This window comes from Zingiber officinale, chromosome 1B, assembly GCF_018446385.1.
Source record: "Zingiber officinale cultivar Zhangliang chromosome 1B, Zo_v1.1, whole genome shotgun sequence".
Taxonomy (NCBI): Eukaryota; Viridiplantae; Streptophyta; class Magnoliopsida; order Zingiberales; family Zingiberaceae; genus Zingiber; species Zingiber officinale.
In genome coordinates, this window is record NC_055986.1 from 21,400,092 (window position 1) to 21,412,369 (window position 12,278).

Genomic DNA, 12,278 nt, shown 5'->3' on the forward strand with positions numbered 1-12,278 from the left:
GTACATATTGTACGATATCAAAAAATAAAATTAATTGATATCGCACGATGCAAAGGAAATAAAAAATGCGGATATTTTAAAAAAATACTATTAATGACATTTTTTTAAAAAAATATCTCTTTTTATTTTCATTTTATCATTAAAGGAATATATCCTCTTAAACTCATTTGCGTTATTATTTAAATAAAACTCAAACTACACTTTACTGTTACTGTACTTTTTTAATCCAACCGTATAAGCAAGTGTCGATTTATATCTTATCGTCTTCCACTTATAAAAAAAAGACACATGATGAATATCAAAATCACTTAGAAATGCATGTTTGTATTTGGATCTAAAGTTTGAGTCCATATAAAAACTTTGAATAAAATTGTCACATGTCCTTAACTAATTTAGATCTCCTTTGTTTGTAAAGTTACAATAATTTAGATTCATGTAGTAATTTTGGACAAAATTATTATATGATTTTCAACCACTCTAAATTGGAGAAGAAGATATATAGGAACTTCATAGGGTTTAAAAAAATTTATACAAGTGTTTGTTTGTGAATAAGACTAGTTTGGACCATATAGTAGCCAAAACAAAGTTGCTATATAATAAAATAAATTAATTTAAAATAGAAAAGAAAGGCATATAGAGCAACTTTAGATTATGATATGTTAAGTATTTTAGGTCTATATAATACTTTTGGACTAAACTGCATACTATATAATCTTAAACAATTCTAATTAAATTGAAAAAGAAAAACATATTGCAAATCTAAAGGCACCAATCAGAATATTAATTTGTGAATTTAGAGTATTAGATGTTCCTAAATTGCTCTAAATTAAAAAAGAAAAATATATATAGAAGATTATAGAAGCTTCTGGAACATAGATCAAAGTTTGTGAATTAAGAACAATTTAAATTTACATAACAATTTTATTCAAAACTACTATTGATTGTAAACTGATCTAAAATAATATATATATATATATATACAATTTCATAAGGTTAAACAATTGTATAAAATTGATCATCCATAAAATTAAAACAGTTTAGATTCTCAAAAAATAGAATAAAATTGATACATGATTTAAATTGGTAAAGCAATGCATATAACAATTCAAGTGAGTTTAAAAAATACATATAAAATTAAACTAATTTAAGTGTGTATAATAGTTTTGAATAAAATCATTGTACGTATGACTCTAAACTAACTTTAAATAATAATTAAAAAATGCATATAATAACTTCATTGTATAATAGTATGCAATGAGCATATAAGATTGCTTGTTCGTTAAATTAGACCAATTTGATTTCATATAATAATTTTTAATAAAACTAGTATATATAAATCAAAATTATTAAAAAATTAATGAATACATATAACTCTTCAGAGAATATATATAGCAGTTAAAACACAAAATGTTTAAATTGGAAAAAAAAAACAATCTCTTTTATTTATTTTTTAAAATTATAGCTTATATAGAAAATTAAATAATATCACAGTCAAAATACGGATTTTTTTGTAGGTGGTCTAGTACAACAGAACACGATATGGGACATGTCAAAACGTCTTTTTATGATCAATTTTTTTTTAAAAAAAAAACAGAATTTAAAAAAAAAAATGATTCACACGTTTTTTAATCATGCTCTATTACAAACAGCCTCGTGTTCCGATGGACCCGGAGGTATGGTGCAGCGGAATGACGCTAAGTTGTCGTTCGTATCCACGGATCGATTTGCTGCCGCGAGCACGAGTCAGTTTCCCAAGCTTCTCCGTCGAACTCCGTCAATTCCGGCATACAATCTTTTTCTCTACACCACACAGATTCGAAAATGAGCGAGAAGGTGGCCGAGGCAGAAATGAGCGAGAAGGCGGCGGACCTGCAGTCGGCGTTGCCGACGACGACGGCGCGGTTGTTCACTACTCTCGGCCTCGTCACGGCTTGGTACTCTTCCAACATCGCGGTGCTGCTCTTCAACAAATACCTTCTGAGCAGCTACGGGTTCATGTACCCCATCTTTCTCACCATGTGCCACATGGTGGCCTGCTCCGTCCTCAGCTTCGTCGCGATTCCCTGGCTGAAGCTCGTGCCGGTGCAGTCCGTCCGGTCGAGGGCCCAGTTCCTGAAGATCTCCGCGCTTAGCCTCGTGTTCTGTGGGTCCGTGGTCAGCGGCAATGTCTCCCTCCGTTACCTCCCGGTCTCGTTCAACCAGGCGGTCGGAGCCACCACGCCCTTCTTCACCGCCGTGTTTGCGTGCATTATGACTCCCCGCCGGGAATCCTGGATCACCTACGCTACCCTCGTACCTGTGGTTGCGGGCGTCATTGTCGCCAGTGGGGTTAGTTCAACTGCTCGTTACGTACTTGCCTCGTAGAATTGGCGGTTTAATTTCTTCGCAATTTTATCAATTGCATCGGCAGTACTTCTACTAAATATTACTGACACATGCATTTTGCTTACAAAACTCGATCGACGAAGATGGTGAATGTGATTCGATAGGATCTTTACAAAGCTATATATGTGCTAATCAAACAATAAACTGATAGATGAATTAACATTGTACTTGACTATTCAACTTTCCAGGCGGAGCCAAGTTTTCATTTGATCGGTTTCATTGTGTGCATCGGTGCTACTGCTGCTAGGGCTTTCAAGACAGTGTTACAAGGAATTTTGATGTCCTCAGAGGAGTGAGTATTACATTCCTTCCGTTGTCTAAAATGAGTTACTATATATAATTTCCGAAAGCCTACACATTGATCGTAATGTTCTATTTTTTGGTATCCAAGGGAAAAATTGAGCTCCATGAATCTCCTTCTGTACATGGCTCCAATAGCAGTAATTCTAATACTTCCTGCAATAATGATAATGGAGAAGAATGTGATCAGCGTAACGCTGGCACTGGTTAGAGAGGACTTCAAGTTTGCCTTGTACCTCCTCTTCAACTCTTCTTTGGCATATTTTGTGAACTTAACCAATTTCTTGGTCACAAAATATACCAGTGCCTTGACTCACCAGGTATGCTTCACTCTAATGCTTGACTCATCATACATGTTTTTCTCCTCTCTTTTTTTTCTTCTTAAAATGTTGGTTTGTTCATCATCATCCTTTGAAGGTTCTGGGAAATGCCAAGGGTGCAGTGGCAGTTGGCATTTCGATTCTGATATTTAGGAATCCTGTATCTTTGACTGGGATGGCTGGCTACGGCCTCACAGTTCTTGGTGTCGTCCTCTACAGTGAATCTAAAAGGCGCAACAAATGCGGTAATGTTCCAACCCTGCCTCTTCCAATATCCATTGACTCACCTAAATCGAACATGATAATAGAGGAAAAGGTTGGAGCCAGAGATCAGCAGTGATAGAGATAGAAGAAATCATTTTGTCACATTTTGCATTGTTTACTTTTGTAAACCAAAAAATGTTGGTGCTACGCTCTGCTTTTGTTGGTTCTTGCTCGAAAGAACAGCCGAATGCATTAACCAAAGCAAAGTGCTACTGTAACATTCAATTCAATTCAATTCAATCTGTATGACGTTGGAAATTCATCAGGATCAGACAAGTTAAAAATGTAAACTGTCTTCTTTCATTTTCTCCACCTAATCTTAGATAATTAAGTTACAGCTTATAGAACAAACTTGTTTTCTCTCCAGTTCATTCTCATCTACCGAAAGCCTGTCCTGATCAGACAATGCAAAAGTCGATCTCATATACCAGCCCTGTACGTGACTCTTTAAATCAAAAATTTAAGTCCTCCTACTTTCTAGCAAAAATTTGACACTTCATCCTGTTGACTCTTTTAATAAAACAAATTTGTATTTGGTTGCTCAGTTGATCGACAATACCATTTGTATCCTTTTCAAGATTCATTGGATCAAAACCAATGAACTTACTTGATTGAGACTTGAGTGGTGGAACTGACAAGAAGCACCGTCCGCAATGACACTGCAACAGCCAATTAGCTACAGTGCAAAAGCACGAATTTGGTATCTCAAGGTTAAACCACTTAAATATTCTTCAGGTCAACGGCCCATTTCGTGCGGTTTTTGATCTCCTTATAATTAAATTACACCCTCCAAATTCTGTACACTGCTTCCTAATGCGTGTTCAGTAAGACTTTCGAAGCCTCACTGATTGGATTGACTCAGTGAGTTAAGATGATTAATTTTTTTCAGAGATAAACAGAGCAACTGCTACGTCATCTACAGCTTGTTCAATCATAATTCGCTTGTTTAAGTCGATTAATTATTGCAGAGGCCAAACAAGTTTTTTATTTCTTTTTTTCTTTTTTATGGACTCGTTGGAGAGCATGCACCTTCTGGTTTTCGCGAGTGATCAACTTCCTTTTGGTTTTGGGAGCATCATAAGTTCTTAATTATGATTAACTAATTGTTTTCTCGTCTAGAGAATAGTTGGCGATCTGAATATCTTAATTAGATGATTCTAATAACTTAGCTTAATGGATAACCACAAAGTTTAAGATAGTCAGGCCTGTGCTTCGCGCCTTTAATGGAAGTCAAACGTAGAGGATGAGGTCAACTTGCACGCACAACAAGAATTTTACCACGTCAACGATGTGCGTCCGTTGCTTATAGACAAAGACAGATTTATGGATGACAGAACAGTAGTTAAGAATTTTATAAACCTGATTAGCGGGTTAGGACTACAAGATTAATTGGCAACATAAATTTAGTTTAGGAAAATAATATAAGACAACAGCAATCTAACAAAAGCTCTCTTATTTAATTATTTTGATTGAAGTTATTCAAAATAATTTTAATCAACTTGTTCTATTTTATAACAAATTTTATTAAAGCTATTTTAATAGTATTTGACTAGTTTTAAATAAGTTGAATTAGTTTTTTACTAAATAAAATAATAATAATTAATATTTAAATAGTTTTGATAAAGATATTTTCAGAAAAATATAAAGATATTTTAAAAATATATATATCTAAGGTTGTTCTTTTTATTTTTATTTAAATAAAAAATCATTTTTAATAATAAGTGCTATTTTAATTATAATACTATTGACGTCACCGGTTGCTCATCTTTGTCCTCCATAAAACATCCTATAATGTGATGCACACCCATCCCCATACGTGAACATCTCGGAAACAGCCAGTGTTATTATTATTGTTTTTTAGTTTTCACTTTTTTTTTCTTCTGAAATTATATTCTAAATTTTAAATCGTATAAAAGAAATAACACTAGGATATATACGGATAACATTTATGTATATATATATATATATATATTCTGAATTTTTTGTTTAAATTTTGTATTTGTGTTTAATACTAACCTAACTCCTAAACTAAAAAAAAAAAATCCTAAATGACATAAAAATGAATTCTTGACCATGCAAATGTGTAATAAAATTTTATTTAGTTATAATAAGTGTTCTCTAAAAGATATATAGTAAGAGCATTTTTAAAGTTATAGTAGATCTTTTTCTTTTTATTTTAGCAACGAATTTAATTACAATATATATATTTTTATTTAGTTATGGTGTTATGGTACACTGTTTTTGCTTTTTTAATTATAGAAAGTGATTTTATTTAATTATAATAAATACATGATAAAACAAATCACTATAAGCGCATTCATTTAACTATAGTAAAAAAAATATTTTTTTTAAAAAAACAATTAATAAATAGATACTTTTATTCAATTATATTAAATGTTTTTAATAATAATAATAATAATTCATAGAGAATTATTCGTTCACACAGTGAGGATATATGCCTTTCTATGTATAAATTGTATCCCCAAATGCTACAAGTCACGTAACACAACCTTCCGACGACTCGATCGATCCCTTCACGTTATAAGTTGCTTAGTCAAGTTGCCCATAAATAGAAAGCTCCTTGCCTTGCCTGCTCCTCTGCTTCACCTCCTTCCTTCCTCTGTTTTTGTTCATTAATACTGAATAATTAATTGTGGTTGGTTATCATGAAGCGATTCAGAGATCACGTCGTCGTCGGAGATGAGAATTCAGAGGTCGAGAGCATCCATCTGGCCAACGTGCTGGTGCTTCTCTCGCGCGGCGGCCGAGGCATCATCGACGTCGCCGCTGGCCGCTCCCCGTCTCCCGACCGTGTCTTCGAGTGCAAGACCTGCAACCGCCAGTTCCCGTCTTTCCAGGCGCTCGGCGGCCACCGGGCCAGCCACAAGAAGCCGAGGCTCTCCGAAGACACCCACCGCGGGGAGATGGCCAAGCCCCGTGCGCATGAGTGCCCCGTCTGCGGCCTCGAGTTCGCCATCGGCCAGGCTCTGGGTGGCCACATGAGGCGCCACCGGACCGGCCCCGCCGCCGCGAGGTTCGACGCAGAGATGAAAGCTGAGGAGAAGTCGAGGGGAGTACTGGGGTTGGACCTCAACATGCCGCCGGCTGACGGCGAGGGAGAGAGCGCTGTAGCAAGATTTTTGAGTTTGAGGTTTTAGATTCGAGTCCCCTGGTGATGGAATGCTTCAATTAAATCAATTTGTTTTCCATTTCTGTGATTTAATCGATCAGGATGCATGCAATTGGAATCCGTTAATCTGAGAGAGAAAAAAATGATTTGATGGGAACTTTTGATGATCTGTATATATTTTGGAATGCTAAACAATCTCTTTCTTTCTTTTCTTCTTATAACTTTATAACTACGAGAGTAAAAAAAAAAAATAGTCCAATGGATAAGGTTGTTTTTAAAAGATTAATTTTAGGATTCGAATATATGATCTTTTGATTAAATGATAATAATTTTATGGTTGCCCAACTATGAGAATATAATGTGAAAAATAATAGTAAAAAATGATTATTCTCATGGGGCGCTTAGAGTTCTTCTCCATATCATACGAAGAGATAAATCATGAGGTTAAATTGACTGACGAGTATAATATGAAAAGTGATGGAGCAATTGATAGTGTTGAATTAGGTGGATCATTGACAAAAAAGATAAAGGAAACAAATTATTGCAAACCAGAAGTTTTAGAACGTTCAATCAAAGTCGTGATGTTAATTTGATTTGCCAAGCTAGAGCAAGTGTTTCATGGAAAAATTACAATTTCCCTCTGCGTGATTAAAGTATGGGGTATTATTATATTAGACCATTCTGCTGCACTAATGACTAGCGAATTACTTTTTGCAACATTCATGGAAAAATTATAATTCATTTAAAAAAAATTATATTACCTTCATGAAAATATTTTATATTACCTTCAAAAAAATTTCAAGAAGTCTTTTAAATGCTCCTATAATTCAATATTATTATTCACTTTGATAAACCTCAATGAATCTTTCTGTTAATGATGAAAGAATAAAAGGCTCTTGTCGTTTTTCTCACATGTGATTAATTAGGTTATCAAACTAGTCAAATAGTCTAAGCTATGCGGCCTATATTGGACGACTCCTTTAACTTTGAAGGCGTGAATAATGCACAATCATGTATTATAAGTTATGTTTTTTCATATTATTATATTCTTCTTAATTGTGTACTATTTTCTCCTCACTGGTGACTATCACGAAGTTCTTGGACATGATATTTTTCTTTCGTTCACACACTAATCCGCCTCTAGAAAGCCTGCCCTTAATTCCCTGACTAAAACTATGATTGAAAGACACTTTAATTTTGTTTGTTCAATTCTCAAACCAAAGGCTGATCTGCTGAAGCCCACTTCAATTCATACTATGGAATTAACCGGCACTTACTCCCTTCTTGTCTTGCAAGTTAATGGCTTCATTGGCACACATAAAATAAACAAGAGACAAAACTCTTACCGTTCCTCACATCAAACTATTGCGCTTCTTCACCTTCAATTCGCAATGATTTTAACAAGAATATCTTCCAAGGAGAAATCCACTTGTATATACAGAAATTAACATCTTTGTTGTCATTTCCAAAGGACAGGAACTAGAGATAAAATGGCAAATGGCTTTAGTGGGAGAGTGGTTGAGCTCCCATGAGCAGAAGGGCCCAAGGGAATATAATTCTCAGAAATATACAATGGTTAATTAGCTTGCTGTCTGCTGACGATTTGACAATCATGTTGTTGATGATGATAATCATATAAAGTTTCTCAAGGCAATGTGAAGGTCATTATTTACTTTTATCACATCTGCCATACCTCATCTGTTGATGGTGACGCCACCACTCCAAATTATGTTATCTTGCTCCATGACTTAATTATAGAGATCAACTTGCCTGTGGCTGAACCACTACGCTTTGCTCAATATTTGGATCTCTCAGTATTTGACCATGATTAACAATCAGTAATTTAGTTTTGATCTTTGCATCCACGACCACTCGTTAGACAGACAAAAATGAGTGTCCCTGTCAAGGATGATATCTGTAGCAGAAAAGGAAGTCTGACCTCTGTGTTGCCTGGTGATGAAGCACTAGCTTTAGTTTAGTCAAGAAAATAATGGTAAGATAATATGCAGCAGAAAGGACATCCACTAGAATTAGGAGGACATAAAGCTTTAGGAGTAGTGCGCTTCCTTATCACTGCCCTTTAAACATGACTTATCAGAGTCAGTATTTATATTTGCATGACCCACAACTGCATCATAAGCCACCTTAAAATAAGCTTTCCTTTAGCATCTTCTCAGTTCTCAGGCTAGAATGCATTCATAGATGTATTTAACAGTGGTTTGAGCTACAGAAGTGAGCCGAAGTTTATCTATCTATGATGGTTCTGATAAAATAAGCTGCTGCATTTTTGAAAAATTCTACTATCGCAAGAAAGAAAGCATCCAGGAAATACTATCCATGCTTCTGTAAGTATTTCCAAGGTTATCATCCTGTCAGCAACAGAAAGATGATAACAAATCTTGACAAATTCTTATTAAAGCTTAATCACAGTATAAAGCATCCTAGCATCTTGTAAATAAGTTGCAATTAGCACTACTAAGACTACGGTCAGCAGTATGTGGAAGAAGTATATGATCATGTTCATATCTGTAACTCTTCATCATCCAACTCCCACGGTAGTGATTCAGAACAATCTTCCAACTTACTACTACTGCTGCCTCCATCCTTGTTCTCTTCGATGCTAAATCCACCGACAGAGTTCTCGGATGCAGAGATCTCATTCCATATCTGATCCATACTGTATCCATCTCCATCCACCACGAGTCCTACTTCTCCTTCACTAGTCAACGACGACGATTGCGACGACAAAGAAGAAGATGAGGAGAATGAGCTCATCCTCACCTCTTCCGCCTTCTTCCTCATGTGCGTCCTCCAGTAGTTCTTGATCTCGTTGTCTGTGCGACCAGGAAGGCACTGTGCAATTCTAGACCACCTAAAAGGAAGAAATAAACTTCAAAGCATTTGTTTTTAATTTGCTTGTTGGCAGAGCACATAGCATTTAGATTGGAATTAGTTCATTAATTTGCTTGTTGCTGTACTCAAACCTATTGCCCCAGTTGGCGTGGAGTTGAATGACGAGGTGCTGCTCGTGGGGGGTCAAGCGGCCGTGTTTGAGGCCGGGGTGGAGGTAGTTGACCCACCGGAGCCGGCAGCTCTTACCGGACCTGTTGAGACCTGCAAACAAACAAGAAGGGGGCACGCGTGCAAGGTTAAAGCAAAGGGGAAGTCGGAGTTATCACTACACCCCGCCACCGCTCAAACCTGACACCTTCGCTACGTTATCCCAACGACGCTCACCGAACAAGCGTACGAAAAATACAAGTCGAGCGTCCTCCTCCTCCGTCCAAGGCCCTTTTCGCGCCGCCTCCGCCTCCATCCTTTAATTGTCTTTCTACTTACCCCTCCGTCTTCTGTCCTCTGTCCTCTGTTTTTTGCTCATCTTCTCTTCTCCCTCCATATTTATAATCATTAACAGCGGTCTCAGATGATGTCATGTCTGATCCTTGTTTGATGTAGAATTAGTTCATAGATGAAAATTTTGTCTTTCGATTTATCTCTCTGCTCTGGTGGCAAAAGGCACAGAGGAATTGAAGTAATTACATTTCGTCTTGAATAAGACTTCGCGGGTGAAATCTAGGCTCTGAATTCTGTCCGCTGCAAGTGCTTCCCTTTGTTTCACCCAACTTGTTTTGCTACTGACGTTCCACATGCTCATATCTCTTCTCTGTCTCTAAATATTCCGACATCAAGTTTTACCGTACTCGCGAGGAATCATTCTTGAATTTCCTTTTTTTTTAAAAAAAAATATAATTTTAAAATTGGTAATTGATAAAATCACTGGAGGAATTTAGGACTTCTCTGCCTGCAGGACACATTCACACAGCTGTTTGCCATTTAACGATAGCGAAGTTGGTACCGTATTCCTTTGTACAAAGACAGGTACTTGAAAGCGTAGCGGAGCGAGTGCCGGTGTGTGGCTCATCTGCTAAAGGTAGAAAAAGGAAACGGATCAACATTGGATCTAGCGGTATAAACACCTGAGATAAATTTTATGGTTGATACTGTGAATAAAGATACTCGAAGTCGAGAGGTCAATACTAAGGCCCAACGCATGCGATCATCCTGACTGAACCCTTAGGTTAGTCGGATCTCAAACCCCTCAGTACTGATGAAACTCGAAGCCGAGCCAACGTCATTCAGAGCAAGGTCCTCTTCATCATCGGAGGCTAGCACGGTTAACTATTTCGGTCGAGTAATCCAGTCAATCAGACTTATGATTCGATCGGACAAACTGGACACTTGGTCCGACAAAACTCTGGGGCCAAACGGAGGGACCGATCGAAGGACAAGTCCCCGACCACATTCCTCAAATCTGACTTGATTACTCTTGCAAGCGATAACTGATCGAATTATAGAAGGGACTTAGTCAATTTGCTAGCTAAGCATATTAAAAACTCCTCAACCCAATTACCTCACATTTCTTTTTGACGTTTTGTGTCACGGATAATAGAGAATATTCCATATGTAAGTTGTACACTAAATGCTTCCATCATAACAGACGCAAAGATTGCGGATCCATTTTTAAAAAGGTGTTAGAACATTTTTATGATCTATCCTTTTTTAGAAACACTTTGAGATTCATGCACAAACAAATAATAATATTATAAAAATGAGTCTCCATCTATAGGTACGAATACTCGAGGCTACGCAATTATACTCATTTATTACTACTATTCGCCATTGTTCATTACCCTTAACTCGATCACTGACTTAAGCATTGGAATGTCTGTGTCGGGACTGTTGGAGTTAAGAAGATGAAAGAATACACCTTCCCCTTCATCTTCTAGTCCATTCAATTCCTCCATTAATAAAGAGGGAGGAAGAGTCATCTCCCTCTAATATATATGTGTCTAAGCCAAAGAAGAAAAGGAGGCTTGTTGTGTGTGAGGTTTGTGCAAATTCAAAGAAAAAGGGTTCATCTCATATGTGAAAGGTATCTGTGCAAGGTTCGTCTATGTACACAAGATTGTAAGAGGGGTAAAGAAGAACATCCATTAAAGAGGGATTTGGCTCATGAAATCTTGAAAAGCTTTCCAATTCGTTCGTGATCGTTCTTCCAATGATAATGTCTTCTCCGATCTTTTTCTCTGAGCATCGCTGTGAGTTTTTAGTTTTGTACGAAAAGCGAAGATCAAGATATACATGGGAGATCATTGTGAGTTTTACGGATTTCGTATTTCTATATTTTTCATGCTTTAGAATCAACAGGAACCCCTCCCTTAGCCCGGTTGCTGATGTTCTTTTAACATACAAGACCGTTCGGAGTCATTTTTTCTAGCAAGGAGTCTTTACTTAGTTAGCATCAGAGTCACCTGCCGAGTGCGTCATCTTCTCACTTTCAGATAGGATCAAGGGTATTTTGATAAGGTCAACGAACTAAGTCAAGTCAAACCTAAAATGAACCAAGCTAAAAAAAAATTGTTCAAGCTTGATTTATTTTTTTCGAGCTTGAGTTTGATTTAAACTTGGCTTGAGCTTAGTTCTTTTAAATGTTATGGAGCTCTCAATTCAATGTTGTTGATTGTTTAAAATTTTTAAGTTTGATAATTCAAACTTGTTTGTTCATTTTATAATTTTTTTATTTATTTAGTATGTTGATAAGAGTTTTATTAATGAACATAGTCTATAAATATTATTCATAAATATTAACGAGCTGAATATATATGTACTCAAACTTATTTATTTAATTTAACGAGTTGTTCAAATTTATTTATTTAATTGATCTTATATATATTAAATAAAAATAAATAAGTTCTTACTAAATCGAATATTAAACTTGTTTATAAATATTTGATTCGTTTGCCACTCTAAATGGATCAACATGGATTGACAAATGCATAACCAGTGGAGAAGTGAGAATGCAAAAGAAAACCCTTAGA

At 36.1% G+C, this 12,278-nt stretch overlaps 2 protein-coding genes and 1 pseudogene across 3 annotated transcripts; 2 read left to right on the forward strand and 1 right to left on the reverse strand.

Moving 5' to 3' along the window:
- Nucleotides 1-1,674: 1,674 nt before the first annotated feature.
- Nucleotides 1,675-3,531, forward strand: LOC122052441 (probable sugar phosphate/phosphate translocator At3g11320). Its single transcript, XM_042613947.1, has 4 exons — nt 1,675-2,328; nt 2,574-2,677; nt 2,777-3,005; nt 3,103-3,531. Exons 1-4 carry the CDS (start codon nt 1,822-1,824, stop codon nt 3,343-3,345), a joined length of 1,083 nt encoding a protein of 360 aa, XP_042469881.1. The 5' UTR covers nt 1,675-1,821; the 3' UTR covers nt 3,346-3,531.
- Nucleotides 3,532-5,788: 2,257 nt separating this feature from the next.
- Nucleotides 5,789-6,478, forward strand: LOC122052454 (annotated as a pseudogene).
- A 2,269-nt stretch (nt 6,479-8,747) lies between these two features.
- On the reverse strand, nt 8,748-9,892 carry LOC122052445 (myb-related protein MYBAS1-like). Of its 2 annotated transcripts, none has more exons than XM_042613971.1 (3): nt 9,637-9,892; nt 9,384-9,513; nt 8,748-9,271 (listed from the first exon to the last, which is right to left on the reverse strand). In XM_042613971.1, the coding sequence occupies exons 1-3, from the start codon at nt 9,713-9,715 to the stop codon at nt 8,920-8,922; spliced, it is 561 nt and encodes a 186-aa protein (XP_042469905.1). In that variant the 5' UTR covers nt 9,716-9,892; the 3' UTR covers nt 8,748-8,919. The 2 variants fall into 2 exon arrangements, with proteins under 2 accessions (XP_042469905.1, XP_042469897.1); XM_042613963.1 differs by having other exon boundaries at nt 9,601-9,881.
- Nucleotides 9,893-12,278: the final 2,386 nt, after the last annotated feature.